Raw genomic sequence first — 26,591 nt, forward strand, 5'->3', positions numbered from 1 at the left:
ATAAATCACAAATGGAGAGCTATGTGCTTTACCAAGAAGACAGTATTCCAGTCACAAACTGTTATCCAGATGGAATCCCCCCCAAAAGTAAGCAGGAATGACCAGAACATTGCAACTCTATTCTTGGTTTTCTCCATGTCAAACTCTTGCATTGACTATGACCTAGTTACAAGGTATCAGTTTTCATTTGGTTATTGTTGTTTAGAGCAGGAGAAGGCTTGCTCTTCTGGCCATCTGTCCCTCCTTTGGATGTGTCCTGGAAGAAAAGCCTTGGCATCCACAGTGACATTAAAATTCGTTTGTATTCATTCCGAAAATTCTGGTTAAGAAGTCCATATATAATTGCATTAAGGCAGCTGTTGAAATAGGCCATTAAGTAGCTTATAATGAATAACCATTCAGGAACTTTTGGTGCCATTTCTGTAGGATCAATGGCTACAGCCAGTCCAATGAAGTTAAGTGGTGCCCAGCAAAAGGCAAAAATCACAAAAACCACAAACATGGTAAGAAAGTTTCTGAAATCACTTGGCTTCAATCTTGGCTTTGTTTCTGACTTGACTCGTCTTCTGACTTGAAGCACTAAAACCCAAATTCGAAGGTAGCAGAAGCTCACAATGGTGATAGGGACAATGAAGTGAATTACCACAACAGCTATTGTATAGTAGGAGCTTGCAGTCTGGACAAACGTGCATGAATAGATGCGTGGATCATACTTTAAAGAGCCAACAAAAAAATTCGGCACAGTTGCGATTACTGTTAATATCCAGACTAAGGACACATACAGCATTGTGTTCCAACAGCTGTACACTTTGTCATAGGCAAAACTATGACATATATAGCAATATCGGTTTATTGCAATTGCAGTGATGTTGAAAATAGAGCCTATTACACTCAGTCCCATCACAAAGCCACTCGCTTTACAGTGCATTTCACCCAGCGTCCATCCATTGTGGAAAATAGCTAAGAGCACCAGTGGATATGGATACAAGGCCACCACCAGATCAGCCAAAGCTAGGCTCACCACAAATGCATTACCTGGGGGAAAAGAAAAACACATAGGCATAAGTAAGAAAGCAAACACAGTTGTGAAAAAGAAGAGAATATGTTACATTATTTTGGATATCTGCAGTGCTAAATTATTGATGATGCTAGCAAGCAGTGGGTATATAGGATCAATAGGGAAATAATTTCACTATTCAACTTAGAACACCATGGAAATATCTGCAGCAACATGTTTCAAATCTGTTGCTGACTAGTTTGTATCCTCCTTGCTATTTTTATCTTTAGTAAACATAACCATCAGTGAGACATTACATAAGCATGTGTTGAATTGTTTCAGTGTAGCTAACTCCGCAGCTGGATTGAATAAGATGAAAAGGAAAAAAAGTCTAAATTGTGCTGGGTAGGCAAACCATTATGCCATTCTAACCTATCACTGGAATACTAACAGGCTTAACAAGTATCAAGCAGGACATAAAAAGACTAAGTCTGTAGGGATTAGGAGGACGTGATGGTTTATGTGTACTCTAAGTTGCTACACAGTAGTCTGTAGTGTATCTATTATCTGCATGAGTGGCCTACCCATACTGCAGTTATTTTCCCATTGGATTGACTGAGGAAGAGTTGATTGCCTTTACAACCCTATATGGAAAGGCATGTTTAATTATACAAGTGAAAAATGCATGCATGCAAGGGAAAGTATTCAAATTCCTGGAAGGAGTCTTTAGAACTTTTCCTGATGATGACATTCAAAGAAATCTTAGTGATATGGTTGAGCCATATTGTCTCTCTTTAAACAGTGTCCTTTTCATAAGTTTGAAATTTCTGGGCATTGCATCTAAAGATATTTTGATAAAATAATGAGATAGTAAACTATATTCCTGAAAAATTAAATGCAAAATCATTCTTTAAGAACTCTACTCTAGCAAATAGAGGTAATAACTTCAGGTTCTTGGCATTTAGGTAGCATAAAATATATTTTTGGTTTGCATACTCATTTTTTTTTTCTGAAAGTCCTTCACAGCATGAACAGATATGCAGAAGACTTAAATAATTTTTAAAATTGTGCATGAAACATAATGATTTTTTGAAAAGAGCAGTTAGATGCTTACTTCTACAAACTTCAGGCTTTCTAGTCCTCATCTAGCAAAGCAGTTCTCCATTTCATTTTAAGAATGTCGTTAAATAGAAGTCATAAAAGCAACAACCATGTAGGAATAAACTGATCAAAAAATGACGGAATTTCACGTCTACTCTGTTTGCTCCGTCTGCTTTACATCTGCTTTACATTCCTGAATTAAGGAAGGGGGAGCTCTCTGTCTCCCATACACTGTAGGGGACAACTATGATCATTAGAACTTGGACCTCAGCTAGTGAACTTAACGGAAAGCAGGATTATCCACCTGTACCTACAAAACATGACTCATCTCAAGAGTGGTGTACAACCTATTTTAGATGGTTCCTTGTTATGTATTTAGTATCCTGGTTTATATATCTTAAAAGCTACACAAGTGTTTTCATAGCTATAGTTTTATGATCTGTGAGAAAAGATTGAAAAACTAGGGAGGCAATTGAGCAAAACATCAGATCAACAAAGCAGGAAGGATATAATTTATTCCCATGATTGTTGTCAATATAAACAAGCTTCAGTCACAACAAGGAAATTTCAAAGTAGGCACTGAGGAAAAGAATTTAATGGCGAGAAGAAGTAAGTGTGGGAACACTTCACTTTGAGTCTGCCAGTGAAGGCTGTAAGAAAACATTAAATAAGCATTTGTCAGTACTGGCTTACATAAAGCTGATCCCTGTTCTGAGTATAGGAAGAATGATATGGCTGTGAAGGTCTCTTCTAGCCATATGGTAAATACGATAAAAGACAAAACTAACAAAAGCGCAGGGGCACCTTTACAGAATGTATTTACATCATGGCAACAAGAATTTCTCTTACATTTTTTCACCACTTTATCTGACATTAGAAGATAGAGAAGAAGGAAGGGAGGGAGGGAGAAAATATATTTTTTTAATGTTTTAGAATGCCTTTTGTAGAAAAAAAGAATTTAGTCTGGGGTGTGTGCCAAGATTAATCTAAACTCTAAGGCCTTCCAGCATCAGCTTATATCTAAAACGTAGTTGTTCCATTGAAAAAGAGTGGGCATTTGGCTCTTTCAACCATATATAGAAATTTACTGTAAAGTACATTTAATGAGATATTTTCAAAATTTTGTGTGCAATTTATGACTTCTTGAAAATTCCGGGTGCAATGAATAAATACAGGTAGCAATGAACTTGTCAAAACCATAATATACTAGTTTACAACCCAGAAGAAAAATGGTCAAATATCTATAAAGACCTCATGTGATTTGTCACTTTTATGGCTGTTTACAGGGTTGAGTGTTCACACTGTGCACTGGAAAGTAAGATCCAATGATATTTTTCTGTCTTTGTGACTGACTGCAGAATTAAATTGAATGTTATATTACTGCAATGAATAGTCTATAAAAGTAGAGAGAAACTTTTCTAATTCATAAAACATAAGTAACACATTGAGAAATCAAAGGTCTTAGATTTCTTTTAGGTGCTTGGAGAAAGTAAATGCTCCTTGATACACCTAAGACACAACTTTTGGAGTGGCCTAAATTATATTCATAAGATAAAACTAAAGAGGTAACTTTTTGGTGCTTGTAACAAAATAGAAAGCACAGAATGTTCATCTAGTTGGAATTATTGTCGGTACTTCTGGAATTTACCCAATGGACTTTATTCCTAGACTTCAGTTTCGTAAGAAAGAGAATTACATTCATTTATAAGAAACATTTGTTCACTGGAATGGAAAGACCCCTAATTACAAGCCGTAACTACTAAAAGCCAAATATCTTGCCAAGGATTCAAAAAGATACACATCTGTGCTGTTTTAAATATAGAGAGTTGAGTGCATAAAAAAGAATGTAAGTTCTGATAGTGACTTTGGGTGCAACAGAACTAGATCGATATTTCATGAAGCGTTCTTGCATATCGGTTTTCTTACTCCAATTAACAGGAAAAAGAGAACTGTCACACCCTCTTGTAATATTGATATGACCTGATATTGTAGGAATTTACTCATAGAACAAACTTTTTGATAAGGTCAGAACTTTTAAGGGCTGAGCATCTGCCTTCTGAAAAGGCAACTGACTTTTAATGTCTCTATCAAAACCAGTAGCAATTGCAATCACCAACCACCTTTGGAAGTTTTTCTTCTTTGTTTGGTTTTAAACTGGCTAAAATGATTAATTATATATCATGGTGTTTTATTTTTTTATCAGGTGGTGTTTTGGTTGTTACTGATTTGTTTAACAAGTTGTTATGCATTGCATGCATATGTTACCCTCTTTGATCTGCTTCCCCTGGCTACAATCATGTTCATCCTGTGTATGTACTCTTCTGCATCCATTATTCTTGTCTTTAACATACAAGTGCTTAGCTTTAAGACAGAAAAATTGTTTCTACACAGTCTACTGTGCAGACTGTTGCATTTTCTCTGCCCTTTCATCTTCTACTGTCAGACTTGGGATGCTTTGTAGCAACAGATGTAGGGAGTAGGGGCAGTAAGGCAGAAAGGGTATGAATGTGACTATAATGTATTGGCAGATTTTTTTAAATGCCAAGGATCAGTGACTTAGCATAGTTATTTTATTCTTCCATTTCCATGTCCTAGCCTTAAAGGAGAACTCAGAGTTGCTTTTACAGACTGTTTATTTCTATGTCTTCAGAAGGAATGGATTTATGGCTTAAAAGCCTGCCTGTTTTTACAGTCAGGACTGTTTATAATTGTATTGGCTGAGAATTATGAGAACATGAGTTTCTCTGTGATGTCACTCTGAAAACTACCTGTAGGAATTTATCTTTACTAAAGGAAGCAGGGCAAAATCTTGACTTTAATGAAGTAAACAAGAGTCCTATCATTCTATAAAATTAAGCCAATAATTTCTGTGCAGAGTTCACAGTAATAGGCATCCTCAAAAAAAGTTAGACTGACAGACTCTTCTCTTACTTTGGATAAAATTAGGCACTTGAATTACATTTGGATGTAAAAGAACAGAAGTCAAAGTCTAGACCCTTTCATAGTGCCTACAACTTTTACTTTCAGAAAGAGAAGTAGCAGTACATGAATCTCAAGGCTTGTTGGCCAGAATTCACTACAGCAAGTGGCTTGTTGGATCTATTGTTTGAGTCTAGACCAGCATAGAGAGTGAAGACACACATCTTACGGTTGGAAGAAAGCATTCAGTCCTTCAGTCAATGACTGCCCCTCTTTAATCTCCCCTTGTCTATAATTACTGTTTAGTAATAGAAACTATGCAGCCCTGATATTTATATTGTCTTGAACTTTCTTGTACAATGTCACCTTTTGAGAACCAGGCTTAAATTTAATTTCCAGGCTCAAGAACCTCCTGAATCCTCATTAAAATGAGTCTCAATGTTTGGACCAGATAAAACAAGAGCATACTCAACTATGAGCAGATTGGTATAAAATTGACTTTAGGTGTCCATGTCTCCAGTCCTGTTTGTATAAGAATACCCCTGAGATTGAAACCAAGGACGAATCTCCATTTAAGGAGCAGATTATTCTGAGTGCCATCCTGAGTGCAAACCTGAGTAAGGTACAAATTCAGAATTCAGGATTTTGGCAAAACAGATGATAACTGTGATGGAACTGTGTAGTAGGTCCCACTCCTGGAGCTTTTCATTATATATATCCATGTCCATACTTATTCTGCTGATTATCTTTCTCAAAATTTGAGTTAGTTTTGGCATATTTTATGGAAGAATTACATAACAAATTAGAAGGTTATGTTTTCAGAGCCAGGACTTCCACTAACCTTTCAGATGTGGCTTTTAAATGGGAGTCCTGGCCACCTTATTACTGATTCTTGATGCTGCCAGTGACACCTGCATTTCTGACCTATCATGTTTTCTACTGGCCCTCAATTCATATGATTCTTGAAGCTTGCTTCAGGGTTGTTTATGGGGGTTGTTCTTAAGTCTTGCTTTTCAATATTGAAGGGAAATGTTGACTCTGGAGGGACTGAAGAATTGGTACCAGGTAGGCAGGCAGGCCTACCCAGGTAGGCCTGGGTAGGTTTTTGTTATTCTTTTGAAAGTGACTCAGCTAACACAGCTTAATGGCTTAAACGGCATGTAGAGAGACATAAGCTGCTCCTGCAGAAAAGCTGATGCTTCTTACTTCCTACTGATTTTTGTCTTGAATTTTGACTTCTTTAATTAGTATTCTTTTACAGTATTTAAGCTCTTGTAGATCTTGATTTTTTTAAAAAAAATAGGTAATTTTTAAATCTGTTTAAAATCACCTGTGTCAACTTTTTTGTCTCCTCACAATCCATCAGAAAAAATAGAACCTGCTACACTAATTCAGATGAAACTCCATTCATATCAGCAGGAACAAAAGAACTGGAAGTGGACACCGGTAGCAGGTGGAGCAGAGAAGTAAGTCTTTCACACACTGACATTCGAATTCCCTGTGACATTACAAGCCAAGACGTAGGGTAATCTTTGATTTACTGAGACATGTTAATCTGGTATGATGTTCAACAGTGTGTTGCTAACAGAAGGTTTAACATAATGCTCCAAAGAAGTGCCAGATGGGTTTTTGTTTTCTTTGAATATGACAGTTTAAAAGCAGTGATATGCTCTTTTGTAGTTATGTTTCATGACTTCAGGTATTAGTGGGATATACTGCAGACTTTGATGTAAGGGAAAGGGAGAAGCAATATATTTTCACTAGAACAGTGTATTTTAGAGACTCTAGCAAAAACATAAACAGTGAATCAAAGCTGGTCTTTGATTTATGAAACACTCAGGTTATTTCTTTTTTAGGAAATGTGTGTTCTATGAAACTGTTTAGAATAATTGGTGAATATAATTTTCCTGTGATATGTCCAAAGCAAAAGTCATCACTAGGAGTAGAATTATGAAATCATTCAGGTTGAAAAGTACCTTTTAAGATCATCAAGTCTAGCTGTTAACCCAGCACTGCCAAGTCCACCACTAAACCATGTACCACATCTGCATCTCTTTTAAATATGTCCAGGGATGGTGATTCTGCCACTTCCCTGGGCAACCTGTTCCAGTGCTTGACAATCCTTTCAATGAAGAAACTTTTCCTAATATCCGATCTAAACCTCCCTAGTGCAACTTGAGACCATTTCCTCCTGTCCGTTCAATTGTCACTTGGGAGAAGAGACTGAGCCCCACCTGGCTACAGCCTCCTCTCAGGTAGTTGTAGAGACCAATAAGGTGTCCCCTGAGCCTCCTCCAAGCTAAACAACCCCAGCTCCCTCAGCGTCTCCTCATCAGACTTGTGGGCCAGATCCTTCCCCAGTGCTATTACCCTTCTCTGGACACACTCCAGCATCTCCATGTTTTTCTTGGAGTGAGGGGCCCAAAACTGAACACGGGATTCACCAGTGCCCAGTACAGAGGGATGATCCTGCTGGCCACACTATTGCTGATACAGGCCAAGATGCCATTGGCCTTCTTGACCACCTGGGCACACTGCTGGCTCATGTTCTGCTATTGACCAACACCCCAAGTTCTTTTCCGCTGGGCAGTTTTCCAGCCACTCTGCTCCAAGGCTGTAGAGCTGCCTAGGCTTATTGTGACTTAAGTGCAGGACCTAGCACTTGGCCTTGTTGAACCTCATACAATTGACCTCAGTCCATTGATCTGGCCTTTGCAGATCCCTCTGCAAAGTCTTCCTGCCCTCCAGCAGATCAACACTCCCACCCAACTTGGTGTTGTCTGCAAACTGACTGGGTGCACTTGATCCCCTTGTCCAGATCATTGATAAATGACCCCAAGAAGAATGCAGGACTCCCAAGAACAGAAGCATAGCATGCAAAAAGGACCTTGAGATTTTGGCTTTGTGACTTGCAGACTCCTGGGCTGGGATAGACCTGTGTTCTTGGCCCTACATCTGCAACTACCAGTTGGAAGCTACATTTGCAGGAGCTGAATTTTTAGCTTATAAAGCAGAGCTCTCAGGTGTCAGTACAGTCTTGCTGAAGAGAAGTACCCAGGTTGCAATGTTGTTTGATGTGTTTTTGAGATCATCATTTTGGCATCCAGGTATGAACACAGCCCACAACAAAGCCTCTGCTTTTTCTGTGTGCTCACTCTTCTCCCTCACGTTAAATATGGGAGCACCAGTCCTTGCTGTGACTTTGCTGCCTTGAGTTTGCTAATAGACCACAGGTGCAAAAGTGTTGTGCTGTTAAAAACTTAGTATAAAGGCTTGAGGTTTCTAATTCCTAGGTGTGTAATTTTCCTCTCCTGTGGCTCCCTCTGGTGTGAATGGGGACAGTGGTGACTCTCTGTTGCCACCTGGTGTATGAGCCACAGCAGAAACATTGCATCGTCCAACAGGGCAGGAAGCAAAAGAAAGTGGTGGGTTCTTCCGGAGCAAAATGCTGATCGTTAATCAGATAGTACATTTTACAGGATGATAAATACTTTTATGGGCTTCTGATACTTTCTGAGATTGCAGGAACTTTCCTGGTACTGGATGTTCTCAGAGATAAAAGGGGCAGCAGAAAAGGCAAGACAGACTCAACTACTAGAGAATTCAGTTGCCTAGTAGTTAGGACACTTCCATGGTAGAAGAGCCTTTTTTTGAAAAAGAACTTGAGCTTATGTCTCCCATAGTCCACTTCCCCATAGACAGTGCCCTACTCACCAGCCCTGCTGCTCTTCTGGGGTTATTGTGCTTGTCTCTTTCTAGGTTATGTTCAAGAATTTCAGCTTATAATCAGAATGCAGACCTTATCACTTGTATTGTAGAGTGCTCTTCATCAGTATGCAAAAAAAAAAATTAAAATTGAAAATCCTTCTCATGATTTAACAGGTGAGAAACTAAGATAGGGGGACTCTCCCAAGACACATTAAAAGAACACTCCAGGTTTATGAACCTTGCTCTTACTCTTCTTTAATAGATAATACACCTCTGTTAGGTACACTCTGAAAAAAATGACAGCACCAGTACAGCATGATGCTCCAAAATGACACCACAGTGATATACTGGTACTGAGGGATGAAGCCAGTAGAAGAGCTAGAGCTATTAAGCAAAGCTAGTTGAATTCAAAGCAAATAAAAGGGGGTGGTTGCAGCAATAGATAATAAATCCTTAACAGATTTTGCAGTTGTCAAAATTTTACTTGTATTCAAGAGAAGGTTGGAAAAGTAAGAAACACCAGTTGAAGGTTACTCAACAGACATAGCATGGTAAGTTCAGGGAACCCTTTGAGCTGAAAGGAATCACAAGTGGCAAGAATACAGAAGTATCGCACAGGGTTGCTCTGTTCACTGTTTTTCCTCAGTGGCTGCTTACATCCACAGTTAAAGACAGAGCATGAGGCTAGCTATGCCCTTGGTCTGCACCAATACAGCTGTTTCTGTGATGGGGACAATAGGTTTTAGTGACACCATGCAGAAGCACAGCTCGGGGTCCTCTGTTGTGGTGGTCTGAGTGCTATGATGTGACATTGCAATTCAGAACCTTGCCAGCCACTCTATACAACTAGCCTGGTTTGGTTGACTAAATGTTTGAAGGAGCAATAACCTTGTTCTGTCTGTCCAGCCACCTGCAACTGAGCTGCATTTTGTAGCAGGTTCAGGGATGAAGATCCCTTATACCCATGCCCTAACACTGAAGTCAGGCTCTTTACCTTCAGAGTAGTCTAGGATGGCAAAAACCATGTTGTTGCTGAGAGAATCATAGAATGGTTTGGGTTGGAAAGGATCTTAAAAATCATCTAGTTATAACCCCCTGCCATGAGCAGGGACACCTTCCACTAGACCAGGTTGCTCAAAGCCCCATCCAACCTGGCCTTGAACACTGCCAGGGATGGGGCATCCACAACTTTCTCTGGGCAACCTGTTCCAGTGCCTCATCACGTTAAACAGTAAAGAATTTCTTACTAGTATCTAATCTAAGTCTACCCTCTTTGGTTTAAAATCTACCCTCTTTCAGTTTAAATGTCTCTATCTAGGGTAACATTGCTTTTCACGCAGGGAGTGAAGCTAAGACCTTTACCTAGAGTGCTTAGCGCTATGGGCACCAGTGGCAGCTCAGCTTCAAAACCTCCAGTTGCTGAGCACAAATATTAAATAACAACAAAAGCAGACTGTTTTTTCACTGGCCTATGAAAGAAATAGTGTTTCCTGTATCTGCCACTATGTAAAGCTTAATTTTCTTCTCTTGAAGTAATCACAGCTGTTGATTGCTTCAACCAAGAAAGAATAGGAAACCTACATGTACAACTGCAAGTATGAAAACTCATTTACAGCTGACAAAAGGGCTAATATGAAAAGCTGTAAAATACAACAGGTGCAATCTAGTTAGATACTATAAAGAGCTAGGTAACCTATAATTTTTAATAACTTTTTTTCACTCTCAATACTCTATGGCATGTCATAGAAGAAAGAAGTGAAATATGTTGCATTTTGTAGGATGCTGTTTTGTCAAAAAGCAGACAAAAAACCTGCCCTAAAGCTTGTTTCAGATCAACTTTAAAAGACTGAAGTGTGGAAGCAAACCAAGGAAGGATATTTGACTCCTAAAAACTCTGTAGAAAATTTTTATGCCCTGGCAGATATTAATTTATATTGTATGAAAGGCTAATTCATCTTCTATGACCTTCAATATTACCTTCTATTACCTTCATCTTTGCTACTGTCTTTAGCTTGAATTTGTGTCAAAGGAAACGATGTTGGTTTCTTCCTTTGTTACAGCAACAAAACAGTGCTCAGGTCCTTAGAATAACTTAACTTCCACCTTGTTTTAGAAAGGAGAACAGGAAATTGAAAAATGAAAATAATTCTGTTCAAACTAAAACCATGTTTCGTTTTGTTAAACTGTTTGATTTGTGTTTAGTTTTATTTTAATATTTACTAGCAGATTAGCTGAATTAAAAAAAAAAACACAACAAAACAAACAACTGCTCTCAGACGTTAAATAGTTCAATTTTAAAATATAAGTCTAAGATATTATGGAAGATGTTTTAAGTTATCAGACAGGTATATGAAATTAATAAAATTGGGACTGTTGCAGACTATGGGACATACTCAGCCAAGAGGTTTGGTTATCTTTGACAAGGTGCATCTTGTAGCTTTGCCCTGTAGACCCGTTTAAACAGAACAGAACTTTCTGATTTATATAAATGTTGGGATCTCCTCTTGCAGAAACAAAGACATGCAAGTGGTAATTTCCACAGTGATTTGCTCAACTACTCTGTGGGGCTTCAGATGAAGGACTCGCAGCATGTGACAGCTACAGAGTCATGCTACAAATACATGCAAAGTATGTACATGTCAACTGGTTACATCTGCAAAAAGAAATCAAATTTAAGCCCAGTATTGCTGCTATGTACTTTTAGGTGTTCCTATGTTCAACTCCAAGACACAGTAGGGGATACTGGATTTTTATAAAATGGGATCTGATACACTGCAGTAAATAGAGTATATGGGAAAATCTAATATGGAAAATACTTATGTTGGCAAGTTGCAAATGCTTTTAACACCCTCTGGAACCCCTTCATTATGATCTTCTTTTCCTTTCTTTTGTTTCTTGTTTCACCTTCCTTTCACCAAGGAAGAAAATAGATGATACTTGAAGAAAATGGCCTTTATAATCTTTCAGTGAGGAAAAGTGTTACCCCTTTTGTTCTGAGGTTTTGGAAGGCCTCATCATTGTACATGCATGGGGAGATGAATGTCTGGAGAAGCTGTTGTCAGTCTGTGCCATCTGCTTCTTTTGGAAACAAGGTCTTAAAGCAAAGTACACTGACATGATTCATCTTATAATGATACTCATAGATTTGTAAACAGCATGTGAACATATGAATAAATAAAATGCTTTTGGAGAAAATCATTGTGTATTCTCTTCTGAAGTATTAGCTGGTTTGTGTTTCAACTCAATACAGACAAAGCGTGTAATGATCATTTGCTGAATCAAGATCTTTTCTGAGAGCCAGTAGAAACCTTGCAAAATGTGTAGACCAAAGCTCTGCTCTGGCTGGGCTGTGAGTCATGATATTGGTGAGACAGGTAAATGAGGAGTGACAGGTAGGCATAGGCATTCAACCAATATAGCCATAGGGTCATGGAAGTTGGAATTGATCTCTGGAGATCATCTAGTCCAACCCTCCCATTCATAGAGGGATCGGCTACAGGGAGTTGTTTGTGGCCATGTGCGGTCGGGTTTTGACTATCTGCAGCCATGGAGACTCAGTAACCTCTCAGGGTGACCTGTTCTAGTAAGCAACAAGTATACAGGATATTTACTCTTTTCACTAGGGAACAGAGGGAAGATGCTGTTGATTTGGCAACAGATGAGGGCTCTACTTGGTCTACTAAATAGCAGAAGGTGTCTAAGGTCATATCTGTTACTATGCATGTAAAGACAAGACATGCTCATTAACAGCAAGCTGGAGTTGCTTGGTCAGGAGAGATCCCAGTGCAGATTACAGCACATGGGGCTTTGTTTTGTTTGTCCTGGTGTCTTCTGATTCCTTGTGACAGCAGAATCTGAACAGTCTCTGGACATAATGGTCTGAACCAAACAGAGAATCTGGACTAACAAACATTTACAGACCACTAAATCTACAGACCAGGAAAGGTACAGACTTCGAGGGGTGGAGGGTGGAGTGTGGTGAGGGCTGCACAGAAAGAGGCAGGAGACACCAGCTCCTAGCAAAAACAGTTTTGAAAAGCAATTCCTACTGGCTTTAGCACAGCTAGAATTTTCCTCCTTACCTACTCACATACTAGATTTAGTTTACCAAGGTTGCAGGATCCTGTTGCACATGCTACTTTGATGATCTTTGAGCACTGTGAGCTGCAGCTAGCCATTCAGACTGATCCCTTGTCCTAGGAGTCCTAGGTGTTATTCCCATGAGTGACCGGTGGCCTGTGATCCAGAAGGAGCAGTGGGTGACTTCTGTCTGCGTAATGTACTGAGTCACATCTCTTTTACTGTGTGAATACACCTGCAAACTGGATCAAACCAATATAATTTTTACTAAATCAGGCTCAAATGGAAATCACTTTCTTATATGCTACATGAGAATGTTGTGTTTGAAGGTCACGTGCTTCAATATTTCGTTTGCTCTCAATAAGCAGAACAGATATTCTTGCTTCATATTGAACCAGGAAGCTGACTGTTCAGCAAGTTTTACAGTCTTTATGGTCCTAGCCTACCAGGTGTTTAATAAGCGTGATTAAAGAGGATTACATTGTTTTCAGATTATCTAAAGGCATAATTACAGGATCTCAAATTAGTTAATTTTTCCTCTACTTTGAAACGACAGATGTCCAGCACTGAAATTGGACTCTGAATTGTGTAGTTGATGTTTCATACCCAGGACCATAATCCTAGGTAAAATCTTTTAAACTTTTTTAACCCAATTACCAGTAGATAATTTTTTCTAGGTAAATCACTGTGGTTAAACCATCTTTTAACAAGACCTGTTTCAACATCTGATTAACATTTTACAAATTTTGCTTCTAAGGGTTTCAAAAGAAAGCATAAAAAATAAAGGAAAATCTTGCTAACATGAAAACTTATGCAGAAAACAGTCTGTTGTCCATGGGCTGTAACCTCATCTGTGAATATAATAGCAAGTACTTTTGCAGTCACTTTAGAAATATCACAGGGAGGCTTTATGTCCTTGAGTAGAAGTGCTCTTAGTTTCCACAGCATAACAGTCATTTTCTGACACTGTATTTTATGCCAGTAAAACATCTGGAATATAACAGTGTACTATCTGACTTGTGGCAGGGGACTTTGAATTTTAAATTTTCTTTCTATCGTGACCTCTAATGTAACAAGACAAAGGCATACAAAGATACCAGACCCCTATTAATCAAGTATTTTTTCCTCCATAACAATTTAAAAATTACACCCTGTACATTCCTATGAGTAACAACTGATTTTAAACAAGCTGGCTGTAATGTTTAGTCTCTTGAATATAGATTCCCAAGACTCTTAAGAACCATAAGTCACAGTTCACAGAACTCAAATTAAAATGCTATGTGTACTTGAAGCCTTGGGAAAAATGGACCTGGCTTTAGAATGAGAGGACACTAAGAATTTCAGGCTTGGAGAAAATCATAGAGACATGAGGATGCCATTTATAGGTTCCTGTCTTCTTTGCAGTGATATATTTTACAATTCTGTGCTAGTTCTGAACTTACAATTAGTTAACCTAATTATATTTACAAGGCTGATGTATTAAGTGGATATTTTTCCTGTTAGTCCAGTAGCTGCATGTGATATCTTCTGACAACAATTGTTGCCTACGTTGTGCAAATATGGCAGTCTAAAACAACAGGTGAGCAGATGTTGTTCTGTAGCAGAAAGGTGACCATGTTTGTGGAAGTGTCGTGTAAATTATTGTAGCCTTCACAGAGGTATTGAAACCAATCTGTAAAAAGTCTGTAAAAAGCAGCTGAAAAAAATTAGTAACTTTGTCAGAAGGGTTTTCTTCTCCAGATGTAATTTAAGCAGCATTTATTAAGCAGTGAATTCAAATACCTCTATAATTAGTAAATAATTAAAATATAATCCCAACAGTCAAGATCTTAGTCACTTGATGAATGTGTTTAGGCTGTTGGTATCTGCTATCATGCCAAGACATAACTGTCGCCTACGCAGCTGAAATGTCAGGAAAATGCTGACTCTAAAATAGCTCAGTCCTTATCAATACTGAGATCAAAAGTAACCCAAAAGATTCCAAAGGAGCTGCTGTTGTTAGGGAGGACAGTGGAGTTGCACCCACAGTGATTTGGATATGTTTCTGTTGGTTTTTCCTGTCAGGAAGTCTGTTTTATCCATATCAAGGTGGAAGATTTAAAAACAGAATTAAATAGATGAAAATTGCCATAGCATTTCTTACTTTCTGCAAAGGAAAAAAAATGGCTTTGTTTTATCAACTCAGGATAACATAGCTGTTTTCATATTCTTGGGAACAAGGCAATGTACTTGCCAGTCTACATCAAGGTACCAATATGCACTTGTAAGGGATAACTTTTAAGAGCTAAAACCTGGAGCATATCTGAAGATACTGGTACTCATAACAGATCTGAATTGGAGTAGAATTTACTCCTAGAGGCAGAGAACTGGTTGTCACCAATTTAATGAGATGAGTATAGTCTCCTATAACATCCTCAGCACAATGATTCAAGTCACCTGGTGAATATATATCTGCTAAGAATAGATGAAAAAACTAGTCTTTTAAAATGAGCTGTCCTAGTGCTCCGTGAGGAGGTTTGGCCTCATAGCTTTTTGGCTGATTGTGCCAAAGAGCACCATGAATCCTTGAATTGCTTCTGCTGGTCCGTCCAAGAATAGAGCTGTACTGCAGAGAGGTCATTCCTCATACAGTCAGTGAGTCTTGAAAAAGAAACTGCAGTCCAGAGTCCAGGAGAGAGCTGGCAGGAAAGGGAGTGCTGCTAAGCCACATGGGAATTGCCATAATACAGCTGCTAAGAGGTCCTTTGAATTTCCTGTATCTGAGAATATGTTTGTATTGGATATTTCAGGGAGATGAGGGAAACTTATTCATACTCTGAAAAACAATGAAAAAAAGCTGTTTGACTATGTTAGACTTGGCCCTGTGGAGAGCCTGGGTATGCTGTTGCAGGAAAAGCATCACACGAACACTGTCCTTTGATTTTCCTTTTGCTCAGAACACAGGTAGAGTGGACTTGTGCCAAATGAAATACACAATGTAAATGTACCCTTAGATTCTTCCATTACAGGTTCAAGAAAACCCTTATACTTCTGCAGCTTAACGAAATGCTTATCATTTTATTTCCTCCAAAGTTAAGCACACCAAAGCTCCATTTACTAAGTAGAATAGAACTTACCATTATATTCTAAAATAAAAGTGTCTTGGAGCCAATCTTGGCAATAAAATTCCTATTCCCTTGTCAATAAAATGAATACTTCCCTTACAGGATAAAAGAAAATTATAATTTAGAGATATCATCTCATATGGTATTGCCAGGTGCTTCAAAGGAGGATACAAAGTACCCTATGGCTGCAGAATAACCTGTCTCAGATCACAATTTTACCTTAATCTAGATTCCCTGTGATGCAGACTGATAGAGAAGTTATTTTTCTACTTTATGATGTTTCTGTATTCCTAAATGCTTCTTTCAATCCCTTTAGGCTCATAATTACTTTACAAACTTTCTGCTTCCCAAATATTTTAAAATTCTGTATTCTTTAGATTTCTTCTCATCTAGAACAATCTTAGCTTGGTGCTTTTCACTTTTTCTAAATTTACTTGCAAGATTTACCTACTTTTGCTGAAGGATACTTCCTTTGTTAAAGTAATTTTCCTGTTTTGCAAATGAACAATACTGGTTTTTCACTTTGGCCTTCTACTTTTGGAATTATGAACAGGTTAACAAAGTTTAGAGTTATTATGTCATAAGTAACTTTGAAGATTTATTTTCTCATCTGATTGCTGTTTGAACCAAGTCTCAAGAAAAGAGGATGGAATTGGTGATGAACTTATTCTGTTTCCTCTCCAAGAAGAGAAGTGTAATTAGAAGTATAAGATGAATCACAGGCACATGACTGAATAATTCTAGAAGTGATGTAGAAAGATTTGGAGTATTGATCATTTGGTGGTATTTTCTGAGAAGAGGTTTCATATCTTCATGGACAGACTTCACCTAAGCATATGGGATACCAGCTTGCAATCCAATCTGGCAGAATGAACAAAAAGAAATTGAAATTGAGAGATGGAAAGAGAACTTGAAAGGAATCATGCAGTTTCTTCATTTAACGCTCAGGGCAAGGGAATTTTGGCTTCAAGAAGGTGGTGACAAAAAATACAGAAAATAGGAGCTCAAACACTGAGGAGTTCAGCTGGAGGGGTAATATAAAAAGCAGCAGAGTCAGTAAAAGAGTGCCAGGAACCTATGCAATAAAATAGGGGATCCAAAACCAATAAGAAATAAAAATAAAACCTCATGGAAACAATTTTGTTTGAGTGGAACTGCACCAGTGATCAGAGAAGAGAAATATTAACCAAAAAGTCTATTGTCTTCATAAAAGGGGGGAAAACAGAGAGACAGCAAGAGAGAGAGAGAATGATATCTATTTTGGTAAAAGCCAAAATTGCATTGAGGAAGAGTTGTAAAGACAATGTGCATGAAAGTATGCAGAAACCTGCAATAGGATGAGAACATCTCCTTTTAGTAGGAAAATAATAACGGAACCAATTTAACAATGCGACGCTGCAGGTCCTCATATGTAAAGAGGAAAGTAAGCACACAAACGGCTGCTGAATTGTGGGTATACACCCAGCAGATTTCTTCAATACAGAGTCTATTTGCCAACATATCCTGGCTTTTGTTTGCATAAAGAACAAAGACATCCCTGAAGGGCCTGTCATAGAAAATAGGGTTGAATTGAAAGCAAGCAGGATTATTTTGGTTAAATTAAATGGAAGAACTAACAAAACAGATATAACTAAGAAAGGGGCTTGCACATTTTGATAAATAAAAGCAGCTAATTAGGAAAGTGAAATCAATTGTATTAAGGAGCTTAGGGACTTGAATGTGGTGGAAGGTTGGCATTTCTTCATAATAAAGTTACAAAAATATTCTCTGTAAGTTGCATCCAAAAGGGGGAAAAAATATAAGAAAAAGTTCCAGATTTAGATGGAGGAAAAAGCATCTCAGTAAGGATACTGCGGGCAAGAAATGAGGCTAGAAGTAACAGGAAAAGATATGTCCGCCAAAGAAAACTGCTAGAGAGAGCAAAAATTGATGAAATGGGAACTGACAAACCCCCTAAACTTCATCGGCTTTGTGAAGACTTCTAAAATGACTAAAATGCTCTTTCAGCACAATAACAAAAGGAAAAAGGAAAGACAAGTTACTCAGGGAGGGGGAACCTGAAAATCAAGTTAAAATGGTTCCTGATCTGAAGAAAGATTTTGCTAGAGCTTTTAATGAGGACAATAATGGTGGTCTTGGGGACAAGGCAGGCTGGCAGGTGAGGAATTAGCGTATCTACAATAAAAACGTCAGAGAGATTTAGTATACTTGATGGCAGGAATTTTTAACATCTGTTATCTCGGAAATAGTGTCATCTGTTCTGAAAGGACAGAGAAGCTACATGTGGAACCTCTAAAAAGGGACTGAATGTGTTCTCTGGTCCTTACTGCCAGTAGGGAAGTGCTGATTTCTCTCAGGCTGTGGCAAAGAGCTTGGCTTCCACATGCATCCCAAAGAGCAGTGTTGCCATGACTCACTTGCAGCTGTGGTGCTCCCACACTTTACTACCCATTTCTTCCTCCCTTGCTGCACAAATGCTGTTTCTGTTTGCATGAATGGTGCTTGCAGTAAGCCAGAAGAGCAATTAGTCAAGGAGTAATGAGAACGGTAAAACAGTGTTGCCACTTCTGGAAGATTCATTCCTCTGCCACAGAGTGTGTGTGCTAACATGGCACTTGTGTTCAAGATGGGGAATTGCTGCAAAGGAAGAAAGAATCAAGAAATCCTTGGGCTCTTAATCTCATCCTAATTGTAGGAAAGGCTGGAGAAACAAACTTGAGAGAATAGGAAAATAAGAGATGCAGTAAAAGACAAATGGAATAAAAGTCAATGCTTATACAAAGCTTACACAAAGTGGCTGTACCAACAAATCTGATCATCTTTATTTAATAAAAGCTGGACTTGGACTTTCTGTACCTGAGAGGTTGCTCTAAATGGATCTTGGAATCACCAGAGTACGACTCACAGTCTATTGCTACCACTGCCTGGATGGTGATGAAAGAAAACTGTTGGACCAGAGGGAGATAACCTACATTGAAGTAACTTTGTCTGTTTCAGAAGTGTTATGTCACAAAACACAAAGACAACTAATGAAATTTTGTGATAATACAAAGTTGAGAGCCTACATTGATACAGGGAAATGTCAAGATCTTTTTTTGCTTCAGGACTAAAAGAGCAGAAAGTGGATAGAGTATAATAACATGAGGTATAAGGTCAGGTACCGAAGGAATAATTGTGTATCAAAAGAAAAAGAAGAGCTGCATCAGCAAGTGAGTGCACCAAGAACAGCCATCTATATGATGCTATCACATAAAAGGAAAACGTGGCTTCAAGGCATACCAGGTCTATTTTGTCCATCCAGGAAAGGACAGAGTGGAACACAACATTAATATTTTCTTGAAGGTATTGGTGGTATTTCCCCTGCATTATTATGAACAGTTCAGTTTTCTCTTGTTAAGACCTATTAATTTAGTTTGGATAAGTGATGTAAAAGGCCTAAAACAAATAGGGAAATTCAGACCCTGGCTAATTAGAGGAAACTAAAAACATTTGGCTTGTTTAGTGTGGTAGAGAGGTAAATGTGCTTAATCTCCATTAATATTGCACGAAAGTTCTCACCAGGTGGAAAAATGATCCATTCAAGTTAATGACAGTTATAGTTCTACAAATAAAAGTATCCACTATAAATTAGCAACTAATAATCACAAAGTTAAAATAAAATAAAAATGGGTTTGAACCACAGTATTATTACACAGAGATAGAAATTCTTTATTTTAAGTGTTAAGTTTCATGACCTTATTTGAATATTGAAGCTATATTCCCATCAGTTTCTTAGTATTGAGCAGCTTCAAGCTGAACATGAGAAAGAATATGAACGCCAAACACACACAGTCCCAGGACTAAGAAGTCCATGGATCCAGGGTTCGAGAAGTCAGGAGTACAAATCTGATCCCATAAGAGTGGGATCTCATCCTCTGCTCATCAAAATATATTCTTGTCAGCATCACTTTTGATATTAAAATACAATTTTGCCAAGTGGTTTCGGGAACCTGGAAGCATATTGAACATATCAGTTGTATTGTTTTGGGGGTTTTTTTATGTCAGTCTTAGTTAAATCAATATGATCTCTTGGAGGACAGGCAGTAAGAAGGAGGAAAATGTGCCATTTTTAAAATGAAACTTGACAATTTACTAGAAGAATTACATTATATCTTCTGACTTCATATTTGATTTCTTTTCATCTAATTGTAGGTGGCTACACTGAGACAGTCCTTCCTGCTTCTCTTTGGTTTTAGTGGAGAGACATTAACACTTTTTTGGGCTGAATCAGGTATCTTAATGTAGATGTATAAAAAAATTGTTAACTATTGGTTAACTATTCCCTGAAAATGCTCATTTTTCTCCATTGATTATAAAGGGAGCCCAACGGAAAAAGTTCAGAAACAGGTTTCTCAATTTAGTCTTCCAAGAGATAAATTCCACCACAGGAGACAACTTGTCCTCTATCCCAGTGGACAGGAATAATTATAGGAGAGGAATAAAGGAGGGAAAGAGAACTGGTTTGACCAAAGAGATGAAGAGTAATTTAAAAAAGCATTTAGCAACGGAGAAAACTTACTGTCAGCTATGTAAGAGAGATGTGGAGTGAGGGCTATGGAAAGAGCATGGAAAAAGACTACAAAACTTGGTTATATTGCTGAACACATTTATTTAGTAGACAGAGGAGTACCAAAGTTAGAATTCTACATTCAGAAGTGGTTTTTTTTACAGATGTACGTATGAGAAGTATTGTCTATGTCTACAGTCACACACACATTAGACAGAACTAAACATGCAAATACACCCATGTTCTTACAGGTAAAAGAAACATGAATTTTGATTTCATTTGTGTTGCAACAGCACCTTGCTATTCAAATGGAAATCACAATCTCATTGTGCTGCGTTAGCTGTTATATATAGAATGGAAAATACTGCAGAGAGTGAAGAAGGCTGACAAAATGCACTAAAAATATCACTTTCCACTAATGTGTTCTTTGGCAATGCACCAAGGTTAATATTAGACCTTCTTCCAGAAGTCAAAGGTCCCAAGTCTTCATTACTCTTTGAAATGATATTGAGTTAATTTGCCTAATTCTCACCTCTCACTGATTTTATGCTGGCTTTAAGGCCAATGAAATATAAATGGTTTGCTTTATCTTTGTCCTGTGGGAGATGCCTTGCCAGTTCCCACCTTCTGGAGTGCCTCCTACCAGGTTCTTAACCCACCTCATAATGTTATGTTTATAGCTATGGCTATAGGAATATATCCTGAAATTCTTAAAAGCATCTACTGGTTTTGATTGACTTGATGCACCTTCACAATAGTTGATCATTCAGTGGTGGTTGAACACATGTAAACTTTAGCACTTCAGAAGTTTAGCACTTTAAAAGCTAACTTCAACTGGGCACAAAATCAATAATTGTTTTTTAAAATTCAGAACACATTTGACATTTCAAATAGAAAGACAGGCTAATTTAATTTTATTATTTCCATATATTAAGTTTTATTTCATTTTGTAGTGTGTTGGATGAAATTACTCTCCTCCCAAATTAGAACTGATAAAAGCATTAATTTCTGTAAATTAAATCACTTTTAGAGATCAGAAGTTGCTCAGCCTCTCACAGAAAGACTGGGTGCAGTTATGTAAGACAAGCATATTGATTCATAGCAATTATGCTATGCATTACTTGGAAGAGTCTCCACAAAGTTTCCCTAAAACCAAATTCAAACCTGGGAAAGAGGCTTCTGTATGATCTGAAACAATCATTCTGTTGTAAGGCTGGCAAAATTCCCACTGTTTGAGAAGTGAATGAGCAATGTCTAGAAGCACCAGTCCTACCCATTCTCCATTTCTCTCCTGCTGAGCATAATATGTATCAGCTTAAAGGCTAATGGGTCATTTTATTTCACTCCATTCTTGAGCATCCCATTATATAACAGCATTAAAATAGATTTACTTTTGATCATGCCTTAATTTTCAGGAGAGTGATGTATAATCACATTGTTTCCAATTATCAGATTTCTCTGTAAAGTCTAGGACAGAATAGTGTTGATAAATCCCAGAAAAGTGCTAAAGTCCTGTTTTGCTTTCTGAAGGCAAGATTACTGTTTGCACTAAAGAAGTGGGCAAAGCTGGTTAATTTATTCCTTATACATCTGTGACTTATTTGAAGTCCCAAATTCTCATCGTTATCCAAGAAAAATCTTTCATTAGCTTCTTCAAAGGGAACTGGGTGCTCATAGTGCTATAGGTCTTCCTTTTCTCTTTGATCATCTGGATGCCCTGTCTCTTGTCACAACAATTCCACTGACTTCATTTTGTCCCTCTCCGACATCCCTTATTACAACCCTAACTCCTTTCATGACATATATCCTCACCATTTCACTTTCTACTACATTCACTCCCCTTGCAAGTACAAAGTTTCTTGTTTCCTCAGCAAGGAAAACTGCAAGTCCACCTCCTTGTCCATCTTCTTTCCTTGTTGGAGGCTAGGGGCTCCCATGTACTGCCTTAGCTCTCCACCGCTTCCCCATTCCCTTTATCACTCCACCCACATCAGTTTGCAATCCTCTTCCATTCTGCTCCCTCCTTAAGAAATTTTACCTGAAAAGACCTCTGTGGACATTTACCAAACTAATCCTCTTTCCTTTTCACCTCCAAGAGCCATCTCTCCCTGATGTAAAACTACGAACTGGCAATTTAAAAGCTATTTAACCTCGTGAAGATTATGCAGAAGGATTTTCCTGCTGTTCTTCACAGTACTTATCACAGATGAAGAGATCGTTGGAACGGGGTCAGTGACATCGCATTAAGGATGATCCTAGAAGGAGATCAATTAGTGGGCATTTGAATTAGATAAGGCGACCGTTTTTTCCCCCCCAGAGATCCTAGGATGCCGCAGAGCACTTTGATCAGTATCTTGAAACTTACTTTTCCAGGTATCACTCTCTTCCAGTCCAAACCCTCCCCTCTGCTGTAGTTTGAGCGAAGGAAACGGTTCAGAGGAGAGCCCCTGTCTTGCTGCCCCACAGCCGGGACTTGATGCCTCGGGCCGGCCGTCCTCTCCAGCGAGAGCCTGTTCCCTGGGTGCTTCCTCCCTCTGGAGCCCAGGCGCGAATCCCTCGGGAACGCGCCTTCCTCTAGCGCCGAGGGGGCCAGGAGAGCGCCGGTGACTCACGGGGGTCCCGAGGGAACGGGTGGACTCCCTGCCCCCAGCCCCGCTCCTCTTGTCCGGGGCAGCGCCCGGCGCTGCTCGGCGGCCACGGCCCCCCTCGGGGAACGCAGGGCTCCGGCTCCCGGGGTGTGCCCGCGCCGCTGACCCCGGTATGGCTCTGCTTCTCTCGGTAGCGGCTTGGTCCCCTTGGATGTGCAGCCCAAGCACGAGCCAAAGGACCGGCACTACCTCACCCAAACAACCCTTCCAGACGTCTTCGATTTTGGCGCTGGTCCGTGGGCTGTGATTGCTCAACCCCACGCAAACGGGACTCGCCGGCATCCCTCGCCTGTAGTTAGACGTGCAACCATGAGGGAGAGCAAGACTCACCCCTCCCTAAACTGTTTCTGCCCCTATGTATGGTATAACTTGAAGCAAGGGCGAATGAGCGCCTCCTCCCAGTTAGCAGGAGCTCTAGACACCCCAAGCGAGACACGCCAGCCCTTGGGAAGCTACACTAGTCAAAAAAAAAAAAAATCAGAAACCACAACACCAAAACAAACACCACCACCCCCCACAAACCACAAACAAACAAACTCCCGCCCGGAGAAACAAGTCAGCATCCGCCCCTCCTCTCCCGTGCCGGGGGAGCACCCGGAGGACCGACGGCAGAGCCCGCTGGCTCCCAGAGCTCAGGGGACCTTGCATATCGGACCTCGCTCAGCTCCCCACAAAGTTTGGTTACCCCCACCTGCGTGCGCATGGCAAAGAATAGCACTCAAGACCCGAAGGAGGGAACAGTTCCGGGAACTGCTTGGTCCTATGAGAACTGTAGTAGATACACCACTATTTCGGGAGTAGCACCTTATACTGCACCACCACCCAGCAGTCAGTCGAGTGCAGATGTGCAAGCAGCATCCCTGCGCTGCGCATCGGTGAACAACCGGCACCATCGACGGTGGGAGGAGGGTGGGGGGGGTCTAGCATCCAAACACAGCGGGAGGTACGCGAATCAGGGAAGTTGGCCGGGAGGCAAATCCGAGTGCTTAACTACGGAGTTTTATAGTTTGAGACACGTGTAACCAGCCCAGCAGAGATGAGGAGAGAAAGCCAGTAAGTTTAGCAAATAAAACCCGCAGAGCCACATTGTTAGCACACACAAGGAAAAACTATACACATGATTCAAAGAAAACACCCCACTTTATTTGTTGCAAAGCTGGTTGAAGGATATGAAGCGAGGAGACGAAGAAAGACGATTTCGTGACAGAGTACCGTGAACTCTGATGCAGGCTGCGGGCTGAGCTGCTTTCCCGCGCATGTACAGCACCGCATCTTCAGGACTTCTGAGCAAGTTTTAAAAACTCCTTCTTTTTTTCTTCCGACCGCTTTGGGTACCCTCTTTGTCTCCGGTATTTTAAGCGGATGGAACCGATTCCCCTTCCTCGGGAGCTCCATAGAGAGCACACAGTGCTTCATTAGGAGCATTCCTCGCTCCCGGGCCAGGCAGGACGGAGCACGGCCCGAGGGGAGCACGTGGTCGGTGCGCTGGAAAGGGTGATTGAGCGCCTGGGGGGGTTCCTGCACACACGACAGGGCAAGTACAGATGGAGGGGGCTCTGGTCCCCCGCAATTAGCGGACGGCCCGCCCTGACTCCACAAGCAGGCTGGGCTCTTCGGGACAGCTGGAAGAGGCAGGGCATGGGTGCACGCAGGGCTTCAGGCGCTCGCCACTCCCTGTCGCCGCCGGGTCAGGGAGCAGGGGTCAAACCCTTACCTGAGTTCCGGAGCTTGCGGTTCTTGAAGACGGAGAGGATCACCAGCAGGTTGCCCAGGATGTCCACCACGGTGGTGAAGATCAGCACGCTGGACAGCACCGGCACCACCCAGGCGGGCCGCGGGGCACCCGCCGCCGCCGCCTCCCTCTCCGCCAGACCGAGGCGGCCGCGCCCGCCTGGGTCGCAGCAGTTCCTCAGGGAGCCGTTCTCCAGCATCGCGGACACCACGTCCCGGCGTCTCCTGGCGGCAGCCCTTCGGACTCTGCCCGCGCGGGCGGCGGGAACGGCTTTAAGGGGCGCGCCGGGGCTGCTCCGCCGGGAAGGGCGGAGACGGGGCGGGGATGGGGCGGACCCAGCACCCCCTCCCCTTTCCCGGGCGGTGGGGGAAGCCCGGGGGCGGGCACGGCCACGCCTGCCGAGGGTGGGGCCGGCGGCGGCAGGGATGCCGAGGAGGGGGCAGGATCCGTGGGCAGGATCCGTGGGCAGCGCGGGGCTTGCGCTCGGCCAAGCCTGTTGACGGCTTGCGGGGCCGGAGAGCCGCGGGGTGAGGCGAGAGCGGCGGAGAAGCCTCTCTCCCTCGTTGCTGCTCCCGCCGCCGGGCTCAGCCGCGAACATCCGCCATCCTCCGCGGGAAGAGTGCTTGTTTGGGGGTTGTTTGTTTGTGTATTGTTTCGGGCGGGGGATGTTTGGTTGGTTTTCCCCTCCCCTGCGGCTCGGACCGCGGTGTTCCCGGCAGCGCAAGGCCAGATCCCCCCCTTTCCCCCACTCTCACTGCCTCCAGGCACGCGGCGCGCCCGGACGGGTGTCCTGGTACATTGCTCCTGTCGGCCTGGCTGCGGATCTGAAGAGCTTTTACGCTTCCATCGCCGTGGCCTTGTGCCTCGTGTTTGAACACAGCAGTCCGTCCGGCCGAGACTAAGGGCAGTGCCCGTGAGGAGATAACTGCGAACGCCGCGGACAGGACGCGTCCGCACCAATGTCGGCTTGGGAAACTGTGGACGTTTCGAGGGATTTTCCTTTTAAGCTGCAGGAGCAGCTTAAGTAGGGCATCGGTGGACTTCACTCTGAAATTACCCTTGAAACATGCAGTTTCCTTTGGGCCCCCAAAGTGGCAGATGCCTTGTGCTCATTTGCATTAAGTAAATAAACAAGATGAATACAACAGAGGAGAGCAGAGCTTGCGTGTCTCCGTGCCCGGCTTCCAGGCATAGCTACCTCCGTGCCCGGCTTCCAGACATAGCTACCACGTTCCTCTGTATAGCCGTCATCACTGACAGTGTATCACCGGAGTTTCACGTAGCGTGTGCTGGCAATTAGGGCAATTATGGCTGTTCTCGGCAGGCGTAACTCGGAAGGGTTTTGTGCCCTACTTTGCATTGTTTTCAGGCCATCCAGGCCACACTGTATCGTACCGCTTCCAAGTTTTGCTCCACTTTTTAGAATGATGCAGGAGCTACACCTGCCACAGAGGTTACTGTGTGGCTGGAGTCGTCCTCTTTGTGTCTGTTCAACACAGAGAAAGGTATGCTCCACAGTTTTTCAAGAATTAAATCTTGAGACAACCTGCCTTGTGGAGTCAGTTTGGAAAAACAGGGCAAGTTTCTGTGCAAATAACAGCAAATAACTTATTATGGCACACTGCTTCTTCGTGACTTGCATCTACACAAATGTGCACTGCTGTAATCCAAGTGCTACAAATTACTGTGTGGACTTCTTTTCAAATTAGAAACAGCTTATTGTTCTTTAAAGTAAATGTGTTCCTGATCAATTTCA

At 41.1% G+C, this 26,591-nt stretch overlaps 1 protein-coding gene across 3 annotated transcripts; it reads right to left on the minus strand.

Annotated features, from left to right (window-relative positions):
* Positions 1-24: 24 nt before the first annotated feature.
* On the minus strand, positions 25-25,034 carry MTNR1B (melatonin receptor 1B). 3 transcript variants are annotated; one of them, XM_027649428.1, is made up of 2 exons: positions 24,818-25,034; positions 25-1,035 (listed from the first exon to the last, which is right to left on the minus strand). In XM_027649428.1, exons 1-2 carry the CDS (start codon positions 25,032-25,034, stop codon positions 167-169), a joined length of 1,086 nt encoding a protein of 361 aa, XP_027505229.1. In that variant the 3' UTR covers positions 25-166. The 3 variants fall into 3 exon arrangements, with proteins under 3 accessions (XP_027505229.1, XP_027505322.1, XP_027505409.1); XM_027649521.1 differs by lacking the exon at positions 25-1,035 and adding an exon at positions 24,225-24,725; XM_027649608.1 differs by lacking the exon at positions 25-1,035 and adding an exon at positions 24,360-24,621.
* Positions 25,035-26,591: the final 1,557 nt, after the last annotated feature.

The sequence above is a fragment of the Corapipo altera genome, unplaced genomic scaffold (genome assembly GCF_003945725.1).
Source record: "Corapipo altera isolate COAL_440 unplaced genomic scaffold, ASM394572v1 0, whole genome shotgun sequence".
NCBI lineage: Eukaryota > Metazoa > Chordata > Aves > Passeriformes > Pipridae > Corapipo > Corapipo altera.